A 21,365-nucleotide genomic window follows, 5' to 3' on the forward strand; every position below is an offset into this window, starting at 1 on the left:
TTGGGCCGGGCAGGTGCCGGAGGTCGAGAAGGGGGTGTGGTTGGGCCGATCTCTGGTCTTAGGACCTGGGAGGGATAAATGCCACAAGGATAGCCAGGAACGATGAAATTTCACACGGTCCTAATGGAGGAGGGTGTCCCCTTCAGATGGGTGTGCATTCCTGGAAGACGTCTTCACCTTGAAAAATTTTGATTTATGTATGCACATATCCACACGTCCACCCACCCACGTACCCTTCTAACTACCCATCAAAATATTCAGCCATCCGCCAGTCATCTGCTCCTCTGTCTGCCCATTCACCTCCTCATTTTTGTCCACCCAGATACCACATCCTTCCCCTATCCCCCTACCCCTCCACCCACCTCCCCACCCAGCCACTCACCTATCCATCCATCTATCCACCCATCCTTCCATCTATTCATCTGCCTCTCCATCCATGTCTATATCCATTCATTTATTGAATATTTACTGTGTTCCTACCATGTGTTAGGTGCTGTGTAAAATGCCAAGGATACTGGGTTGAGAAAAGCTCATCCCATCCCTGCGTTCACGTGCGGTTTCACGGGCTGGGCAGAGCTTCTCACATAATCACCCAGAACAGAGGGGCGCTTGCAAAATGAGCTTAGGGTCCAGAAAGGAAAAGAACACGGTTCTGCGAATCTTGACCTGGGTTGGAGGTCAGGGAGGGCTTCCCTGAGGAGGTGGCTCTCAGATGGAGATCTGAATGAGGAATAGGAGTGAATTAGGTTGGGTGGAATAGTGAGGGTTGCAGGAAGTGCTCCAGGCAGAAGGAATAGCAAGTGTAAAGAACCCAAGAAGGCACATTTGAGAGGCTGGAAGGAGGCCAGCGAGGGGAGCGTGGCCCTAAGATGAGCTCGGTGAGGCCAGCAGAGCAGGGCCAGATCAGGGGCTCGTAGGCTGAGATGACTTTGGATTTTATTTTATGTGTGATGAGAATCATTGGCAAGCTTTTTAGGGGCCAGAGTAGGAGGGAGAGGGTCAGCTGGCTTGTACTGGGGAGGCAGAGTGGACATGGGTGGGCGGCCGGACCCAGGACACGCTCAGGAGGCTCGGTGGTAGGATGGAGCACAGCAGAAACTTTGGGGTAGAGCCGACAGATGAGTGAGGGGGATCCCTGGCAGGTTTCTGATAACGGGGGAGAGCAGTTCCCTCCAGAAGTAAGGAGGGTCTTCCCCACGTTGTACCCCAGAGGGGATCCCTGGTACATTGTCCGCCAGCCTTCAAATGCATCCTCCAGAGACAGAATCTGGGGGAATTTCTGCCAAACAAGGAATAATGATAACAAAAATAACCAATTACAGCCTCGACATTAGAACAGCCATCACAGAAATGGCCTATGCCATCTTCTGCCTTTATGACTCACACTTATTTTGGGTCAAAGGGAACTTTCTGCATTCGATCAATTACAAAAGCAGTATACTCGTATGTGTGTTATAAATAATTTACTTAATAAAGACATGTGGAAAATAGAAAGTGAGGGGCCCTCCTGCCCGCTGGAATCCCTCTCTTCGGAGATGATCACACTTAACAGTTTGGTTCTACTTTCTTTAAGGACCTTTAGAGTCTCCACTGCCTCCCTTCATCTCTGAACAAACTCCGTGTAGAGGAGCTAAACAGAGACTCTCAGCCCATTTTACAGATGGGGATACTGAGGTGCAGAGAAGCCAAAGCCAGTATCCAAGTCTAGAATCCCAGTCACCTGACACCCAGGGAAGAGTTCTCTTCCCTCTGCCATCTGGCCCTGGTGCCGCGGCCAGCCCATTTCTGTCTGGGCTCTCCAGAGTGTCTGATCGTGTGCTGGGCAGTTGACCAGAGCCATGGGCTTACATAACGGGAGTGACTCAGCAGACACCGAGATGGACGATGTGGGGAGGATGTGAGCAGTAACTTTCTGGAACGAGCTATTGTCACGGAGGCTCTGAGAGTCTTAGACATCTGGGGGTGGGGGTGGGGAGACGGGCTTGCCAGCAGGAGTTTCCCAGCAAAGTCTCAGGGTGAATTTTTTTTTTTTTTTTTTTTTTTTTTTTTTTGGTCTCACTAGTCTGCTGCTGACATCGGGCAGATCCAAGAACTGCAACTGCAGCTGGAGGAAGCCAAGAAGGAGAAGCACAGTCTTCAAGAACAAGTATGTGCTCAGAGCTGCCCTCGTGGCGGGGAGGAACGGACAGGGTCTCTCTGGGACCTCCCCGTTTGCATCCTGGGACCTGTCCCTCGTCCACCCATCCATGCGTCCACTCACTCAACTTCACTTGGGCACCAAATGAATTGAGAACAACCCAGCACACACACACACACACACACACACACACACACACTGACTCTTGCTTTGGCCAGTCAGCCTCCACACGCGCCCTGCACCGCGAAACTCATCAGCCATTCCGTGCAAGATTTTCTTCCTCTGAGAAACGTTTCCAAGGAGAAAGGGATGGTTTGGGTGAGACAAGATCCTCATCCTTTGTGAAATCTTCCTTTGAAGCCAGGGTTCCTCCAAACCCCCCTGAATTTCACTCATTAGCTAGAGGGCTGCTCTTACCCACGCAGTTCTCAAAGCCCTTCTAGAACTGTTGCGTGTGCCTGCTTAGGGTTTCCGCCGATGTGACGGTGCCTCGAGCAAATGTCCACAGGCATGAGTAACACCAACAGCAGAAAAATAAGAGCAGTGCCAGGCCTCTGCTGGGTACTTATTATATACCAGGTGCTAATTGCCCTCAATCCTCACACACACACAAATGAAAGCATGAACTCAAGGGGGGAACGGGCCTGCCCGGGTACCCCCTGCTGGAAAGGGGCAGAGCCTGGCTTTGAACTCTGATGCACGTGCTTGGCTCCCAAGCCCACTCTTGGTTGCGTCCTGGGATGCCAGAGCTTGCTGATTGAAAGGCTTATGCTGGACGCTGAAGACACACAGGAAACATCACCTCCAGCCTCTGGGACCCAGGGGCAGGGGCTGGGGTGAGGGTACCGACAGTGTGCTTGTGCCTTGAACACATTATCACCAGAGCCAAGAAGGAGGCGGTGTGAATGGATCTGGGGCTGAGTCCCGCATGTGTCTCGATGCTGGGACTCGGGGCCAGCAGGTGGTCAATGGACGTCTCGGGGTCCCCCCCAGCTGCAGGTGGCTCAAATGCGCATCGAGTACCTGGAGCAGTCCACCGTGGACCGAGCCATTGTCAGCAGGCAGGAGGCGGTCATCTGTGACCTGGAGAACAAGACGGAGTTCCAGAAAGTGCAGATTAAGAGATTTGAGGTATTTGTGGACATGTAAATATTACTCAGGCCTAGAGAAGTGGGGCTTTTGTGTAAGCTCTGTCTGTCCTCCCATCGTCCCTCCACCTGCTCATGTCTTTCTCTGGATCCATATTCCTTCTCTATCTCCCATCCGTGTTCCCTCCCCGCCGATTCCTCCTTTCTGCCTGCTTTCGACCGCACGGTCCCACAAGTACCTATCCATCCAGCCTACCCACCTCCATCCGTCTCCATCCACCTTCGTCCACCTCCGTCCTCCTCTGTCCACCTCCATCCATGGCCATGTGCCATCACTCCATCCATCTTCCCCTTCTGTCTTTTCTTCCTTCCTTTCTCAAGTTTCTTCTCTTCCTCTGATCTTTCCCTTGCTTCAGACCTTGACCCCTCTGTCTGTCCACGTTTTTAACCGTGAAGCCAGTTCTGCCCGTCTCCATTCACCCACTCATGCACTTATGCACGCAAGGGAGGAGGCAGATGTACAAAAGAGCAGATGCTGCGTTCCAGAAACATTGAGTTTTGTAGGAGATGTGGGTGAAATATGTACATAAAGACCCACAGTATGGAGAGAAGGCTGGGAGGTTTGGGAGATGGAGGTCTTTTCAAGCTTGGGTATCAGGGAGGCCTCCAGGAGGAGGTGGCATGGCAGCTGGACCTTGAGAAGAGCAGGTAAGATATAGATGGGCTGGGGCGGGGTTCAATGATTACAATGACCTTTAGCTCTGCGGGCCAGTGACACAAGCCACCGCCAGTGGGCGTCACCACTGTCAAAGCTATTTCTCATTAGCCACTCCCCTGGAAGTTCGCTGCAGCCCCGTGGCGCAGGTAGGATTGGCCCCACCGAATGAACTACAAGATGTCCGCAGAGAGGTCAAGTGACCTGCCCAAGATTCAGCTGAGTAATGTCAGGGACACGAGTAGATGGACCCTGTTCCCTCCGCCCTGGTCACAGGCTGTAATTTCTCTGCAGTTGGCTGGCTTAGCCACGGGATGATGGTGCATCTAGAAATGGGAGGCTGCATTCCTCACTTGGAAACATTCTCCCAATCCCCTGTTGGGCATTTTGTCTCTAAGAAGGATGCTTTATAGCAAGAACAGAGAAAGATTCTTCTTTGCCTTGACCCTTAGTGCTTCTTAGAATTGCTGAAGGGATCCCTCAAGGCATAATTGTCTCCGCAGATCACCATGGAACTTTAATCTACTGCATTTTAAGTGTGCGTAATGTTGGGCTCGATCAGATTTTTTGTTTGTTATTTTAGCTTAATTCTAGCATAGTCAAGTGATAGCAGAGAAGAAAATAAAATTACGATTACAAAAAAAAAAAAAAAACCAAAAACCTCTCAGTGGCAGATTCTATATCCAAATTCTCTTTCGCCCCTCTGCCATCATGACTTACATGTAGTAGAATCCCGGGTCCTTGAGATGAGGTGCCTTGGGGACACCGTTTGAGAACTGCTCTTCTTCCTTTTAACCTCCCTGCTGCCCTTTGAAATTGTTGCTAAACTCCATTTGAAAGGCGAAGGGCAATTGAATAGTAAAGCTTTTCTTTTAGACCATTATTCAGTCTCTGATCTGGAGAGGGGCTCAGAGTCTTGAGCAAGGGCCTGAAATATTCATGCGGGCTCAGTTTTAGGTCAACACTCGAGTATTTGCCCATCAGAATCGATTGGCTCCGGGCTTGTTGGCCAACTAATGAATTCTGCAGAACAGCACTTGGGTTTGTTTTCTGTAGCAATCGTGATGTCCACAGCTCCTTTCCCTCTACGGTTTCCTTGTGTCCTCTTGGCTTCTCCCCCCAGAAAAGGGAAAATGCCATAGAACGTTAGAGCTGAGGCTCCTTTATGGAAGATTATCTGATCAAACCTCCTCGTTTTACAAATCGGGAACCCAAAACCCATGCTGGGGAAGGGGTTGATTTCCCCACATGGTGTGCTCCCCAATGCACAGCTTCATAAAATGATGAGGGCTGCTATAAATATTCATAAATCCCAGTGCTTATCTAGAATGTTCGGTGTGCCAGGCATGGAGCTAAGCCTTCTGCGGAACTTAACATTTTCAATTCTGACAGCGTCTGGGGGTCATCAATGCTATCATCATCCCTGTCTCTCAGAGAGGTTAAATAACCTGCCCAAGGTCACACAGCCAGGAAGAGGTAGTGGTGAGGCTCGAACCTAGAGCATATTCAAAGCCAGGGTGCCCATCTGTATGGTTGGCTGCCTCTCGGTCTGGCCGTTATCATTGGCTAGGTTTTTACAGTATTCTTCATTTCTGTACCAGAAATCAGGATCACCATCCTGATGACCTTATGCAAATACACAGAGACTCAGCGCGGGATTTTTCTGCCAGGAGCCCCCTGTCTCTTGCCCCTGGCCTCTAATAACAAGACGGATGTGTGCTCTCCGCTCCGACTCCAGGTCCTGGTGATCCGGCTTCGCGACAGTATTATCAAGATGGGCGAGGAGCTCACGCAGGCGGTCAAGTCCGAGTCCCAGCAACGCGAGAGCAGCCAGTATTACCAGCGGCGCCTGGAGGAGCTGAAGGCGGACATGGAAGAGCTCATGCAGCGGGAGGCCGAGGCCAGCCGCAGGTGCATGGAGCTGGTAAGTGCTGTCCCCAACGCTGGGGCTCATCTGATGGAGGATTTCTGAATGGGAGCCTCCTGCGGGGCTGCTCTCTGGGGCCTTTGGGAAGCAGGGAGAAACCAGAAGGGGATGGGCAGAGAAACGATGCTGCCATTGGCTGCAGACTCTGGGGGCGGGCCCAAAGTGGACCAATGGCATTCACTGCTGCTGGATGGCTGCCCAGCACGTGTGCATTTCAGATTACAAACTTCATTTTCCTGCCTCATGCATCTCTCCAAAGGCAGGGCAGTCTCGTGGGAAGAGGAAGGAACCAACGCTGATTAAATGTGCACCTTGCATGGGGTCTTACCATGCGTATCGTAAAATCCCCTTAACAACCCTGTAAAGTCAGAATACTGTCCCCATTTTAGAGATGGGGAAACTGAGGCAAGGGCCATCAACATATCAAATTGAGGCTCAGAGTGGTACATTCACTTGCCCAAGGCTACACACTAGGAAGAATTTGAACCCAGGCCAGTCCAACTCTGTAATCTGTGCTTTTATCGACTGAGCCATGCTTTGTTTCCTCACGTGGTCCAGGCAACACTTAAAAATCTGTTTCCCATCAGGACAGGGGAAAAAAAAGTAAAATAATTTAAAAAAATAAAGAAAATATAGAGTTTGACATTTTACTACATTTCATAGGGAAGAAAAAGGCAGGAAAAAGATAAAAATGTGTTTCCTGTCCAGTGGGAAGGTCTCCCCCATCACACACTGTATTTTTCTGAGGACAGTTTCCTGCAGGGATCACAGGGCCTCTGAGAGAGCTGGCTCCTCCTTTTCCCCCGTGAGGTCCGATATCCCTGAGCCTCCAGGTTTCTGCTTCCGTGACCTGGGAGACATCTGTCACCCCCTTTGCCCACCACCAGAGAACCTTCACTGAGACAATCCAGCACCCGCAAAGGCATGGCCAGAAGGTCTCTAAATCACAGTCTTTCTCTCCTTCCCGCCCTGTCCACTCTGGTTTTGTGACGGGTCTCACCAACTTGTCTGCCTGCAGCAAGTGTAATTCTCGGGCCACTGCCTGCCACAGCCAGGGCCCCTCTCATCAGCTTTGCCCTTGACAAGCCATCAGCGTAGCTGTCGTGTGGGGGGAGGTGAGGCTCTGCACAGAGACCAGGTTCCCAGACAAAGTCCAAGTGCCATGACTGGCAGTTTCTCCACCTCCCATGGCTAGGGAGAGAGAAAGGCTCTTTCCTTCAGTTGACAGGATGACTTCCTCATTCACCAGCCCTGTTTCTCATGCAGCCGAGGTCCCCTCCCACCCGCTTTGGCTGGGAGCGAGAGAACATCCCAGCCCGTCTCCTCTGATGTCTTCTTTAACTGGCCAGACACCCAGGCGTGCCGGCCAGATCAAACAGTGGCTTTTTCTTCTTTTCTTTGTTCTTTGTTCTCCCTCTCTCTCCTCTCCTTCCTCCCCTTCTCCCTTTCCTTTCCTATCCCCACATCCAGGGACAGGTTAAGATCTTTAAAGGCCCTGAAATACTGAAAAGATTATAGAGCAACCCCCATATAGGAATCAAAAGAAAAACAAAAAAACTATAAAACACAAAGCTTGTGTGTATGCTGACACAAAACCTGCATCATTCTCTGCTTTGATTGCAAGATGCTGCAAAAGTTTACTGAGACTGAAATCTTCCCTTTATTTTGGCACATCTGTGCTTGTGTGGTGTAGTTTCTAGGGTTGCCTTAACAAGGTAACACAAACTGGGTGGCTTAAAGCAACAGAAATTTATTCTCTCACAGAATAAATTTGACTGAAGGTCAGGAGTCTGAAACCAAGGTGTGGGCAGTGCCACCCTCCCACCGAAGGCTCCACAGGGGCGAATCCTTCTCTGTCTTTCCAAATTCTGGGGGCTCCAGGCATTCCTTGGCTTGTGGTCACATCTCTCCAGTGTCTCCCTTTGTTACATATAGTTGTCATCTCTGCGTCTGTGTGTCTCATATACCCCTCTGCCTTTTTCTTTTTTTTTTTTTTTTTAAAGATTTTATTTATTTATTTGACAGAGATAGAGACAGCCAGCGAGAGAGGGAACACAAGCAGGGGGAGTGGGAGAGGCAGAAGCAGGCTCATAGCAGAGAAGCCTGATGTGGGGCTCGATCCCATAACGCCGGGATCACACCCTGAGCTGAAGGCAGACGCTTTAACCGCTGTGCCACCCAGGTGCCCCCCCCCCGCCTTTTTCTTATAAGGGCACCTATGATTGAATTTCAGGGTTCACGCTGAATCCAGGTGGATTTTATCTTGAGAGCCTTACCTTAATTATATCCATTAAGACACTTTTTTTTTTTCCAAATAAGGTCACATTGACAGGTTCTAGGAGGCTTTTTGGTTTTAGGGACCACCCTTCAACCCACTGCAACAAAGGAGGGCATGTTCCTGCCTAGCTGGTGTTCGGCAATGGCCACGCACCTCTTGTTTCTTCGGTGACTTTGTGGATTAGAAAGGCTCAGAGGGTCAACATCAGGCTGGCCGACCCTTCCTGATAGTGTATATCCCACACTCGCCAACCTATTTGCCCTCAAATACACCCCTTGCCTATGGGCCTGGGATATTTCCACTGGGAGAAGAGAGGGTGGCCTCTTTTCTCGTATGATTTATTCACTCATTCATTCATCAGTTGTTTGTTCAACACCAGCTATGGGCATGGCGCAGGGGTGGGCATTGGTGGGGGGGGGTGGCAAGGAATCATAAAGCCCCGCTTTGTAGAAGCTCGCAGCGTGGACCAAATGCAGCTCAGTGGGAGCACCCCATTGCTGAGCCCCCCACCCCCCGCCATCCATGTGGCATCCTGGTACTTCCCCAGGTTTCTCGGGTGGGATCTCACCTCTCCAGGTTCACGTCCATGCCACCAATCAGCTTCCTCCATCCCCTACAAGACAAGAGGACAGCCACTCCATGCCATGTGCTCTTTAATAAATTTTACCAAAAGCCTGCAAGGCAGTCGGCATTCTGGTCCTTTCTTTCGTGAGCTGTGTATCCTCAGTTTTTCCCATGGGCCATGCCCGGTGCTCAGTGTTGGGGATCCGTCAGGAAACAAGACACATCTTTGCCCTCAAGGAGCTCACGCCGAATGGAGAGATATTGCAAAGGCCGTTATTGGTGTATTTTATACATTTCTCTGTGATGGGTGCTCAGAGCATTTGCAGACAAGCAAGGTGTCTGTGCAGCAGGGTTTGGGGGATTTTAGAAGACCAGCTGACACCATGGCCACTGTCGTCACTAGCCATTTCTTTGAGTAAAGCATTGTCCCTTTCACTTTCCATGTTTTAAGTTCAAATCTCCCTGGGAGGGATAGGATGAATCTTCTAACTCCCCATTCTAAGCATGCGTGCATTCATTCGTTCATTCGTTCATTCATTCATTCATTCATTCATTGCTTAGGCCCTTGGCAGACGTGGTTTTCTTTCACGTTGATACCCAGCCCAGCAGGTAGGGGATGTGGAGGGGCAGACACATGAGGGGCTTGGCCCAGGGTTGCAGCTTTGGGAGTGGTGGAGGTGAGATGGGCGACCCCATGTGTCCAGCTCTCAAGCTGTCACCGTGACACCACGCTGCCCTTTCAGCCCAATCCTGCTGAAAAATGGCTCTGTTGTGGGAGACCCCAGAAAAGATCCCACCCGCCGGGCCCCAATGAGAAGCGGGAAGGATGTTGATGGATCTCCCTTTCGCGTTCCCTTCCGCCTGTCCCAGACTGCGCCATTTGTCACTGTTGGTGTTGGTTTAAAGGGCTGCGAGTTGTTTCGTGTGAATGATTTACACCCCTCGCTGGCGCACCGGCGCGGTCAGGATCAGGATCAATTACCCCGCCGATGGAACTTCTCTTCCCGGAAAAAAGAAAAATGAGGTTTTGCCATTAATTTTAGTAAATGTACTATTCCTGGCGACTCCAGGAGCCATTATGGAGAAAAAGAATATTCTGGCTCTAAATCATTCAAGTCCCTTTGTCATGGGAGTGATGAGAGAGCTCACCCGTGCATTTATGTCCTGTCGTCTTTCAGTAGTTGCAGAGCCCAGGGGAAACCACCGCAGCCCCAGGACAGGGTAACCGAGGGAGGTCAAGGGCAGCTGCAAGGGCTGATGACGACAGGAAGCCTTACCCTCTGCCTGCTTTCCGCCAGATACATCCGATCTGGAGGCCGACCCTGTTGGGTTTACCCTCCAGCACCTTGGCCTGACTCCCTACCCCCAACGTTCCCCCGAGCCAGGTGTCTTTTTCAAGAGCTTCCCAGGCCTTGAAAAATGTAGATTGGACTTCTGCTTACTCGTAGCACACCACCCAGTGACCCAGGCTAGAAATCCCAGTGGCCTGTCTCTCTCTGGCTCACACAGATTAATGGGCAGCTCTGCTGTTTTACCCTATTTGGGGGTATTTTAAAAATCCATCCCTCCTATCCTCCCATCCTTGCTTCCTCTGTCTTTAATTAAGACCCATCCTCTCTGGTTTGGGGCTCTACATTTACCTTCCAACTTGTCTCTCCACTCTCCCTCCACTCTGGCTCTTCCTTGCAGAAGATCTTTCCAGAAAGGACACGTCTTACTGGGTTACTCTTCTTGCTAAGAAATCTTCCATGGCTCCCCACTGCCTTCAGAACTACATCCCGGCTCCTTCCCAGAACCTCTGAGATCTAGCCTCTGTAGATCCTTCTGCCTTTGGTTGCCTGCCTCTTATCACCTTGCATGTTCTACTCAAGCATGAAAGGACCCAACACCGTGTTGTTTCTTGACTCACCGTCTTTGTTCCCATGCATCCCTCTGCCTGCCTACTCAACCTTCAAACTCAAGTCAGGTCCCACCTCCAGGAAGTCCTTACTGTTATCCCACCCCTTACTAGGTGAAGCACCTCCTTTGTCTTCCCACCTCCCCCTGTGTTCACCTCATCGTGCAGACATGAATGGCCCAGCAGGAACTGTGCCTTTGGAGATCTCAAGATCAAGAGGAGGAGATGCAGGTGCCCCTAACTGATTCTGATACAAAATGGGACGTGTGGGCAGAGGAGGAAGTGGGTTGGTGTAACCAGGAGACATGGAGAAGAGCACATGGAGGGTGCATCACATGGGTGTCTTGAATGATGAGGCAGTATTGGCGGGCAACTTGGGGGGAGCGGTTGTTCGATCCTGTTCATCGTGGCCTCTTCACACCTGCGTTCAGCAAGTGTCTAGTGAATGCCTGCTGTGTGTTAGGCAATGTCCGGGTTTCCAGGAGGGCAGAGACACACCACAGACGGGAACATAAATGCCAACTCTTCACCTCCCCTTCCTCTCTTTTCCTTCTCTCTCATTGCAGCTCCTCCGCTGAATGCCAGCCGCAGAATCCCTTCCTCACACCCCACACCTGCTCTCTCTCATTGCAGCTCCTCCACTGAATGCCAGCCGCAGAATCCCTTCCTCACACCCCACACCTGCTCTCCCCTGCTGCTGCCCTGGCCCTTCCTCAGCTCCCACCTGTCTGTCACCTGTGTAGGTGCAGACATGTCACCTCTTTTTCTCTTTTTCTCTCTCACTCCCCCAAATCGCTTTGACCCATGTGTGTGGGTGGAGCGAGGATGCATAGCTCCTTGGGGTCACAGTAACAAATTACCAAACACTGGTTGTCTTAAAACAATGTAAATTTACCATTTCACAGCTCTGGGGGCCAGAGTCAGAAATCAAGGTGTCTGCAGGCTCCCTCTGAAGGCCCTAGGGGAGAATGTTTTCTTCCTCATACAATTTCTGGTGGCTCCTGGTGGCTCAGATTGGCTGTGGCAGCATAACTTGAATGTCTGCCTCCGTGTCCACACGGACTTCTTTCCCTTCTCTGCCTCTATGTCCTCTGTTGTTCTTATAAGAACACCCGTCATTGGATTTAGGACCCACCCTAATCCCGTATGACCTCATCTTGACTAATTACATCTGCAAAAACCCTGTTTGCAAAAAAACCCAACCAAACAAACAAAAAAACCGAAGTCATGTTCTGAGGTTCCCAGGGAATATGAATTTTGGGGAGACACTCTTCAGCTCCCTTACAGGGCCGTAGAAAGAGCACTGGACTTGGAGTCAGAGAGCTTGGGCAGCTAAGTTAACATGGCAGGACCTCAGTTTCACCATCTATACAATGGGAAGGGGTGGATATAATGCAGCCAATCTCATTGGGTGGCAGTGAGGATCCAATGGGATGATTTACCTGAAAGTGCCCAGTGATAGCACACAGTAGGGGCTTAGTAGATATCACACTGTTTTCTTTCTCCTTTCATCTCTCCTTTCATCTCCTCTGACTCTGATTCTTCTTCTACTTAAACTTTATCCTAAATCCACTGGCTCCACTTCCCCGTTCCATCCCATGCCCATGATGGTTGGTGGTAGTGATGTTGGGGGTAATTAGTGCTTATATATCACTTATTGTGTGCTGGGCCTTGGGCTAAGCATTTACATGGGTTCTCTCATTCCAACCTCTCCTTTTGAGCAAATTATCCCCATTTTACCAATGAAGGAACTAAGAGCCAGACAGCCTAAGCAACTTCTCCAAAGTCACATTCCCAGCAAGTGGTAGAATTTGAACCCAGGTCTGACCAACTCAAACCTCTTCTCCTACTCAGTAAGTTTTAAACACTAAGTATCTCCTCATCTGCGTATTTTTCTTAATTGAGTCGTAAAAAGTAATATTGATTCTGATTCTGTAGTATAGGCTTTATTGACTTTGGGTGTTGGATAATTGTCTGTTGGGGGGCTGGCTTGTGCCTTGTAGGATATTTCGCAGCCTCCCTGGCTTCTTCTACCCACTAGATGCCGGAACAGCCCCCTCCCCCAACTCCAAGTCCTCACAATCAGAAATCTCTCCAGACATTGGCAAAGGTGCCCTGGGAAGCAAAAGCATCCCCACTGAGATCACTGCTCTCACGTGACCCTCACGGTAACTACGTGACCCTCACGGTAACTCTAAAGGCAAGGCTCATGGTACTCCCCACTTTACAGGTGACCCAACAGGCTTAGGAGGGGTGATGTGATGTACCCAGGGTCACAGAAAATCTGGGGGAGGGGGCTTGCACATCAGGAGGAGAGGAATTCAAGGACAGGAGGAGGAGGGCAGCTTCACTCCCTACACTCAAAGGGAAAAGACAGGAGTGATGCCAGTAAAACCCAGTCCCAACTTTAGGCCCGCCCTGGAGGCGACTTCACAGCAGAACCGAATTCTGAGTTGAATGGAAGTCCTTGCTGCAGACTGTGTACTTTTAATAATGTTTGAATAAAACATGGGAGCATGGGTGTGATCTCCTCACCGAGCCTGGCTTGTCAGCCGCCCGGGCAAAATCATAAATAGTTAATAGACAACCACTTACGGCTCTACTTCTGTTAAATCCAGCATCAATTATATATGGCCCATGAATTATTGATTGGGTGTTACTTGGGGGTGTATTTTCCACCTTTGGGGTGGTGGGGAGGGAAAAGAAGGTGAGGCCTGAAACAGACGATGGGCTAGCCATGTGGGTCTTGGCTCTCTTCAGAACTTGGGGGAGGCGTTTTCCCTGCTCCCCATAAGGAAGAGACCTCCCCTTGATGTCACTGAGAGGTTAGAGTGAATTTGGATCTGGGACAGCGCTCCCAGGAGAAAAGCTTGGGCCAGTCGTGAGCTCGTAAGAGTTTAACAACGAGCTTTCCAGAGTAGGTGAGTCCCGGTGTGTCGTGTTCTCAAATCTCCCACCAGGGCTGATTGCAAGCTAACAACATAATGTCACTGAACGCGGAATTGGGAGGCACCCTCCATGTAGGATAGAGACCCGACACTTGAAAAGCACGGATGATAATAAAACGGTGCTAAAATAATTAGGAAGCAATGCATTTTGAGTATGTGGTTACTTTTGTTTTTAATATGATTTATTGACATAAGTTTGTACCGTTTAATTCTTAATGGTAGCCGTGTTGGACAACCGGCCTGCAAAGTTCTGGAAAATTCAGCAGCGGGCTTGTGCACACTGGTAGGAGCCCCTTCCAACACATGAGTTGCTTGGAGTCTCCTTGGGCTGGGGTCACCATGTCCCAATTAGGAGGTCGTGGAGTCGAGTGGAAAGAGGGTAGCTTTGGAGTCCAAAGGATCTTAAATCAAATCTCATCATTCATGGACTCTTTTAAGCGAAATGACTTCACCGTCAGAACTCTGTCATCGGAAGGACTTCCTTGGCCTCATATATCAAATGGGTCTGATCCCGTCTACTCTCTTCTGAGTGGTTCGCCCCATGTTTAGCTCCTCGGTCATGCCAGCTCCTTCGTCTTTCCCTCTTGTCCACCACTTCCTGTTGCCTCCTCCTGTCTTCTGACAATCTGACCATATCTGGTAAGGGCCTTTAGTTTTCACGTTCGTTCTTGTTTTCTCTTGTTGGGTTTCTTGGCCACCCGAAGACTCCTATTTCCAAACTGTAGTTGGGAACACAGCCCCCTCCCACCACTTCGCCTGGAGGCGTTCACCAAAGCCCAAGTTAAGGGTTTCCTTTAAAAAACAAAAACAACAATAATGAAAACTCTCTGGTGTTTTCCTCCTGCAAATGACTGTGAACTTCAGAGCATAAAGATGAATTATTTTGGCTGGGAACTGAAGTATTTAAAAAGGCATTCCATATGGAGGGCATTTGGGGCCATGAGCAGGGTGTAAATAATAGCTTTTATGGCTCTCCTGACGGGGAGATAGCTCTCCTAATTACCGTCCCGTTATCTCAGCGTGATCCAAAATGGCCCGACACGTTTATAAACTCCCCGTTCAGACTGCTTCGCTTCCACCCATCATGGGCTCCTGCATTCTCGGTGAGGTGGCAGGGGAGATGTGGGTGTTTCTATCACTGCCCCCTTCCGGGCACCACGGGCTCCTGTCTGTCTCCCCACAAAGGTTTCTCTACAAAAGAAACTTGGTCCTGAAAAGAATGTGAGACCCCATGCCACTAGCCTCAGACACGTTTCTGGGACGGAATTTTTCCAAGCTATCTTTATCCCAAACGATGAATGTGCTTGTCTCAGTTCAAGAGGTGGTATCGTCTAATGAAATGAGTTTCTTTGCGTCTGCCTCTGAGATGAGATATCTTGATAATAAAATCTATTACCGAAAGCCTACCTAGGAATAATTGGGTCTATTACTCCCTGACTTGTGGCTTTGTTTCTGCATTGAGAACAGGCTGTCCTGTAATTAATCAGAATTTAAAGTTGCTAATACCAATTACAAATAATGCATCGAGTGTTGAGATGGTGAACAGAAGAGTGGATACTAATCTTGTCCCCTGAGACTTCGCCGATTGAACTTTTGTCACTTCAAGACTTGCCGGAAATTAGAGTAACTTAACTGCGCAAAGTTAATTGTGTTAAAAAGGAAGGGGGGGCAGGTATTGATCGAATGTTGCAGGTGTACATTAAATTATTCAAATAGATCCAATTCAAATTGGTTAGATGAGATTATGCTTCACTTAATTGCATGTCAGAGAGGCCCGGGAAGGTTAATCTTCACGATCGAAAGCAGGATCATTGGCACGGTTAGACAACTTCAGAAGATAGTGGTCCCAAGGAAATCGAGGGGGCCCCAAATCAGACTCGATGTCCTGATTCCAAACAGTGATTTGGTTGGAAGGTGATTCGTCTCTTTAGGGTGCCCTTTTTTTTTTTTTTATTTTGCCTGAGCTTAAATAATGAGAAGACAGAAGGAGACCTCAGAACTTGAGGATAGACCAAGAAGTGGGAAAGAAAATGGTTTTTCCTGGGAGAATTGGCTGGTTTGGAATTGCAAGTGTAACGTAGCAGGAAGGGATGAGCAGACTGGTCTAAATTATGGCACTTCTGGTTGTGAGTGACAAACAGAATTCTAATTGGCTTAAGTGAAAGGGAATGTATTGGTTCATCGAATGGAAAAGTCTAGTGACCTCTGATTTCAGGTCCAGTGGCATTCAGGGGCTCAGATGATGTTGACAGGCAGAATGCAGTGTGTTAGGGCCAACCCACACCAGCTCGCCAGAGCTAATTGTGCCCATCTTTTCCTAACTGTGTGCTTGAAGATGTCACGTTGGAAGATTAACGTTAGCGAGTGAAGGAGAATTTATACCATGGAAATTGGCAAATGCTCCAGACCAGACCTCCTCCCTTTCCCCCGCCCCCGGCCAGTTTTAAATATTTACCAGGACACCACTGGCTGGACACCACCACCACCTCCTCTCCATCCCCATTCTCAAGGAGGCTTTTCCTTCCCAGGAGCAGCAGTCAGGCTGAAAAATGATCAGCAAATCAACCTCAGTGATAAGAGGGTCCCTCGTACCCAACAGCTCAGACAGTAGTCCCAAAATGGAATCTCACTGATTCTGGTGCTCCTGGTTTGGGGTCCCTGCTCATCCCTAAAGCGAGCACCAGGACGGGAAGTGTGCAGTCCCTGGTTGGATGGTTCCGGGAGATGTGCCCAGCACTGCATCCGGGGGGTAGAGTTAGCCCCATCCTAACCATGCCGATGGAGAGTAGGGGAAGAATAGCTCCCCCAAGGAAAACCAGGACGGGAAATGGATTCCAGAGAGAAGTCCTTGGAGGCCCACTGCAGAGGCCGCGTCTGTGTGCCTTGACCCTCACCGGCTTTCTTCTGCTCTGCGCCAGGTTCTTTTTATGTTTTCTCTTCTCTACTTATTCTCTTATCCCTCCCTCCACTTCTCTCCCCTTTCTGTTTTACATCTTTTCTGTGACTCCTGCAGCTGGGAAGTCCCATAAGTAGGACAGATCAAAGAAAGGGGAGAGGAGGCCAGAAGGGGGGCAGCCTGATTTTCCTTTCTGGCTCCCCAAGGGAGCAGCTTCTGTAATGGGAGGAGCCTGCCTAGAAGCCAGGAGGCCTGGATTCATGAGCCCTACTCATGCCTCCTACTGGCTGTGTGACCTGCGGGGCATGCCTCTCCCTGAGCGGGGGTTTCTCTCCCCCCCCCCCCCCCCGTAAAATGGATCGGATCATCTCTAAAAGACCTTTCTGCTGAGACGGTGTGCAAGGCTAGAATTCAGTGGTCATGGATGAGCGAGCTGTGGGTCGGTCACGGTGGCAGCCTCATCTCTAAGGAGCACGTCCCTGCACCCCAAGACCTCTGCAGAGGGTCGCAGCATCTCAAACTGGAAGCTCTTTAGGCTCCTTTATCTCATCGGAGGCTTCTCCAGCCTCAGACTCAGAGCAGTGGAAATCCCATCTCTGGTTAAGCAAACTGCAGTGCTGAGAAATTCCTACCTCCGCAGGCGAGAGAATCCCTGTAGGTCCCTCCCTCTCTCTGGTGCCTTCCAGGTGGATTTTGTACCTACTGTGGATTCCAGATGTGGATTCCAGATGTGTCACCTTATCTCCGGGGGGATGCAGAGAGGCACCCTCTTGCTTCTCTCAGCTGGGAGACAGCAAGTTGTTGTTAGCCAGAGAATACCACCTTGTTGTTTTTTAAATAGCCAACGTCCCACCCCCTTTTAAATCCACAGCTGATGCAGATTTGTGGTAGACCAAAGCAGAGCCCTCCCATCAGGCTGCCCCCACTCTTACCCTGGCCCCTGAGGCCACACCACAGAACTCCGCCTGCTATCCCATGATCCAGAGCAGAGGTCAGCAAACTGTGATCCGTGGGCCAAATCTGGCCTGTCTTCTGTTTTTGTTTTGTTTTGCAAATAACCTTTTATTAGAACATAGTCACAGCTATTTATGTATTGTTTATGGCTGCTTTCACACTCCAATGGCCGAGGTGACTGTGACGGAGACCACTTAGCTCATAAAACCTCAAATATTTATTATCTGGCCCTTTACAGAAAAAAAAAAGTGTTCACCTTTGCCCTGGAACATTGCTGGGCACATATGAGGCATGAAAAAGAAATGCATGTTGAGTGAAGAAAGAGCTTGACAGCAGGGCAAGATACGGAAGTAAGGAGACCTAGATGCAAATCTCAGTTCCATCATTTCCCTCCTGTGTGACGTTGGTCAAGATACTCACCTTCTCTGTGTCTCTGTTATCTTATAAAATGGGGATAGTCACTACAACTCCTTCACCACATTGTGGGGAAGATTTAATGAGACAATGTGTTTAAATGCTTGTCATGATGGCCGATGCAAAGCAAACTTACTGTCATTGTCACGAACATTGTCGTAGTCCATTTGGGCCACTATAACAAAATATTACAGACTAGGTGGCATTCAGCCAGCAGAAATTAGTGCTGACAGTACTAGAGGCTGGAAGTTCAAGATCAAGGCATCGGCACGGTCGTGTTTTAGTAAGGGCCCTCTTCCAAGTTTGTAACTGACACCTTGTTGTGTCCTCACATGGCAAAGGGGTTAGGGAGCTCTCTGGAGCCTCTTTTATAAAAGCACTAATTCCACTCCTGAGGGTCCAACCCTCCTGACCTAATCACCTCCTAAAGCCCCACCTACTAATACCTTCACCTTGGGGGTTAGGCTTTCATCATAAGAATTTGGGGTCAGGGAGACACAAACATGCAGACCATAGCAATTATCATCACTGCTACCATCATCACCATCCACCATCATTATCATCATAATCATCATCTTTGTCACTATCACTAACCACCCTCACCTCATCATCATTACCACCACCACTACCATCCCCCCATTATCATCAACATCACAGCCACCATCATTTACCATTATCATCATGATCCTCGTCACCTCTACCACTACTGTCATCATGTTCCCAGTCATCATCACCACTGCCATTATCATTGTCACCACCATCATGACCGTCATCATCACCACCACCACCATCATCACCACCACCTTTATAATCACCACCATCATGACCGTCATCATCACCACCATCACCACCATTATTATCACCACCATAATGGCCATTACCACCAACACCATCATCATCATCATCATCATGACCTCATCACCACCATGACCACCATCATCATCATCACCACAAGAATGAGACCCAGAGCAGACAGCACGAAAGACTCTTCGAGAGCAGGCCAACTCCGAGTTCCAGAGCAGAGGTAGAAGCCTAGGCCAGTGGTTGGATCATTTCCAGTTTGACAATTCTGGAAACTTGTCCCCCGTTTGCTGTCCTCCCTTGTAACCCATGGGTTCACGGATGCCTCCTTATTTGTGTTCACTGTCCTGGGCACTGGCTTCATTGGAATTCTGCCCTTTCCCCAGCCTTGCCTTGGCTGCATTCCAGGTAAATGACGTGGAGCCCATCCTGCCGCTAGTCACCTCTGCCACCCGCTCAGATAATTAGAATCAACACATCCATTTCCCTAACGGCATTCTCATCTTCCCCCCTAAAAGTTTTCAAATAGAAAAAGAAAGGCAAAAACAAGCTACATCTGTCCTTGTTTAGGCAATTTGCAGCTCTCCGCAGCTGACATCCACCCAGCTGGGCGGCAGAGCTAGGTTTCCCGTATGTTTTTGGTGGGAGATGACGTGGTTGATGCTGTTATTAAGCTTGGCAGTGATTTGGAGACAAAGCGTCCTGCTGGAGAGAGGCTCATAAACAAATACTCAGGGGGAATCCTTTAGGCTCCAGCCTTTGTGAGCTCATGGCTAGTGGGTGGGGAGGAAAAAAGAAGACTAATGTCACTTCTCAGCAAACAAAAGGAAGGGAATTCAGGAAATAAGAGGCTTTCGCCTCTTCCCAAGAGCCTGGCAAAACCTCCCGAGCTTGTGCCCAGGTAGCAATTAGATGCTCTTTGCCAGGGATCAGCAAATGTTTTCTGTAAAGGGCCAGGGAGTAAATATTTTAGACTTTGCAGCCTATACTCTTTGTCACAAAACTCTGCATATCATTGCTTATAAGCAGCCATAAACAATACACGAATGAATGAGCATGTGTGTTCTAATAAAACTTTATTTAAAAAACAAACAAACAATGGGCCAGATTTGGCCCTCAGACTGTGGTTTGCTAACTCCTGTTCAAAGCCCTATTGGAAGGAAAAGTGGAATAGGAGACAGACGGCAGGTTTAGATTTAAATTCTGGTTCTAGCCTTTCTAGACTATGTCTGGGCCATGTCACCTGTCTTCTCTGAGTCTCGGCTTCCTCATCTGTAAAACGGGTTACAAGGTAGTCAGGAGATTAAACAGTGTCTTGCGCATTTTAAAGGTCAATAGATAATAAGTTTCCTTAGTATCCGCTTCCTCACCCCTGCTAAAAAACGTGCGGGAGTAAAGAAGGCTGCCAGAAGGCTTTGCTTTGGCCCCAGCCATAGCGATGGGTGCTGTGACATACATCTTTCTGTAGCTCATTTGAAAGTGTATCTGCTGCGGGTTTCCCAAGGATGGTCCTGCCGTCATCTCTTTCTACCAGAGCCCTCCCACCCCAAAATGCCTTCCCTGGCTCAGCCTACCCCTTGTTCATCATAAAGCTCTGCCCTGGCTGGAAAACCCCAAGTGTACGGATCAACAGTCTGTGTAGACACTTCTGTTGTTAGAGGGCGTGGTTCATGTTGTGGGTCAATGTCAGGCCGTCTTGAAAGACTGCGAGTCAAGGATCCTGCATTTCGAGTCTCATAATTATGTTTGCATTTTAACTGGTAGGACTTTCAGAAGGGATCTTTGGGAGAATTCTGACGTTTGTGTGATGATGCCAATAGTTAAGACGTACTTAACCAGAGGGGGAAGAAGGATTGCTCTTCATAGAAAAAGTATAAACAGAACCTGGACTTGTAATCCCATGGTTTGTTGTTGTTGTTGTTTATTCCGTTACGGATTTTAGCTGGAGGTTGATTTTTTTTTTTTTAAGATTTTATTTATTTAAGAGAGAGAGTAAGCATGATGGTAGAGGGAGATGGAAAGAAAGAAGCAGGCAGGGAGCCTGATCCGGGGCTCGATCCCAGGACTTCAGGATCATGACCTGAGCTGAAGGCAGATGCTTAACCAACTGAGCCCCCCAGGTGCCCCTGGAGGTTGATTTTAAGTTGGGTTATATATAGTTCATAATTACTTATTGTTGTGTTTTTCCCACTGTTATTATTTATGTAACAGCTTACCTCTTTTACCTTATGTTAGTTAATCCTCTCAAATTACCGGGGATCTACTACCTGTTTTTCAAAGTGTGATTCACAGACCAGCAGCCATGGCTGCAGAAATGCAGGCTCCCAGACTCCACTCCACACCTTTGAGTGAGGACATGAATGTTAACAAGACTCTCAGGGGATGCGTGTGGATGCAGGAGTCCCGTAAACACTGCATTATGGCTATATTGCAGATCAGGAGACAGAGGCTGGGAGAGGTGAGAAACACTTGCTCCCAGCCACACTCTAACCACACAGTTGGCTACCCTATTTCACTTATGGTTCCCACCTCTGCACTAGGGATGTGGTTACTCTGCTTCTATATCCTTTTCCCCAGCTACACCATGTACTTCCTCCTGTCGGGCATTGCTTTGTCTTGACTCTGCCATTGTGAGGCCCAAAAGTTAACCACACACCCAGTCGGTGCTCACGTTTCTACTGCCCAGTTGCACTGACTCCATGAATCATTTGCATATGCAAAACCGAGAGCCTGCTATTTTAAAAAC

At 49.1% G+C, this 21,365-nt stretch overlaps 1 protein-coding gene across 2 annotated transcripts in view; it reads left to right on the top strand.

The window, feature by feature from the left end:
• Positions 1-21,365, top strand: part of MYO18B (myosin XVIIIB) — a 248,424-nt gene that overhangs the window by 174,185 nt on the left and 52,874 nt on the right. For both annotated transcript variants that reach the window (XM_057305965.1, XM_048221462.2), the window contains 3 exons: positions 2,063-2,146; positions 3,131-3,268; positions 5,679-5,864. In XM_057305965.1, the coding sequence (XP_057161948.1) occupies positions 2,063-2,146; positions 3,131-3,268; positions 5,679-5,864 (408 nt within the window). The remainder of the gene's footprint in view (positions 1-2,062; positions 2,147-3,130; positions 3,269-5,678; positions 5,865-21,365) is intronic.

Source organism: Ursus arctos, unplaced genomic scaffold, assembly GCF_023065955.2.
Source record: "Ursus arctos isolate Adak ecotype North America unplaced genomic scaffold, UrsArc2.0 scaffold_34, whole genome shotgun sequence".
In the NCBI taxonomy this organism is placed as follows: Eukaryota; Metazoa; Chordata; class Mammalia; order Carnivora; family Ursidae; genus Ursus; species Ursus arctos.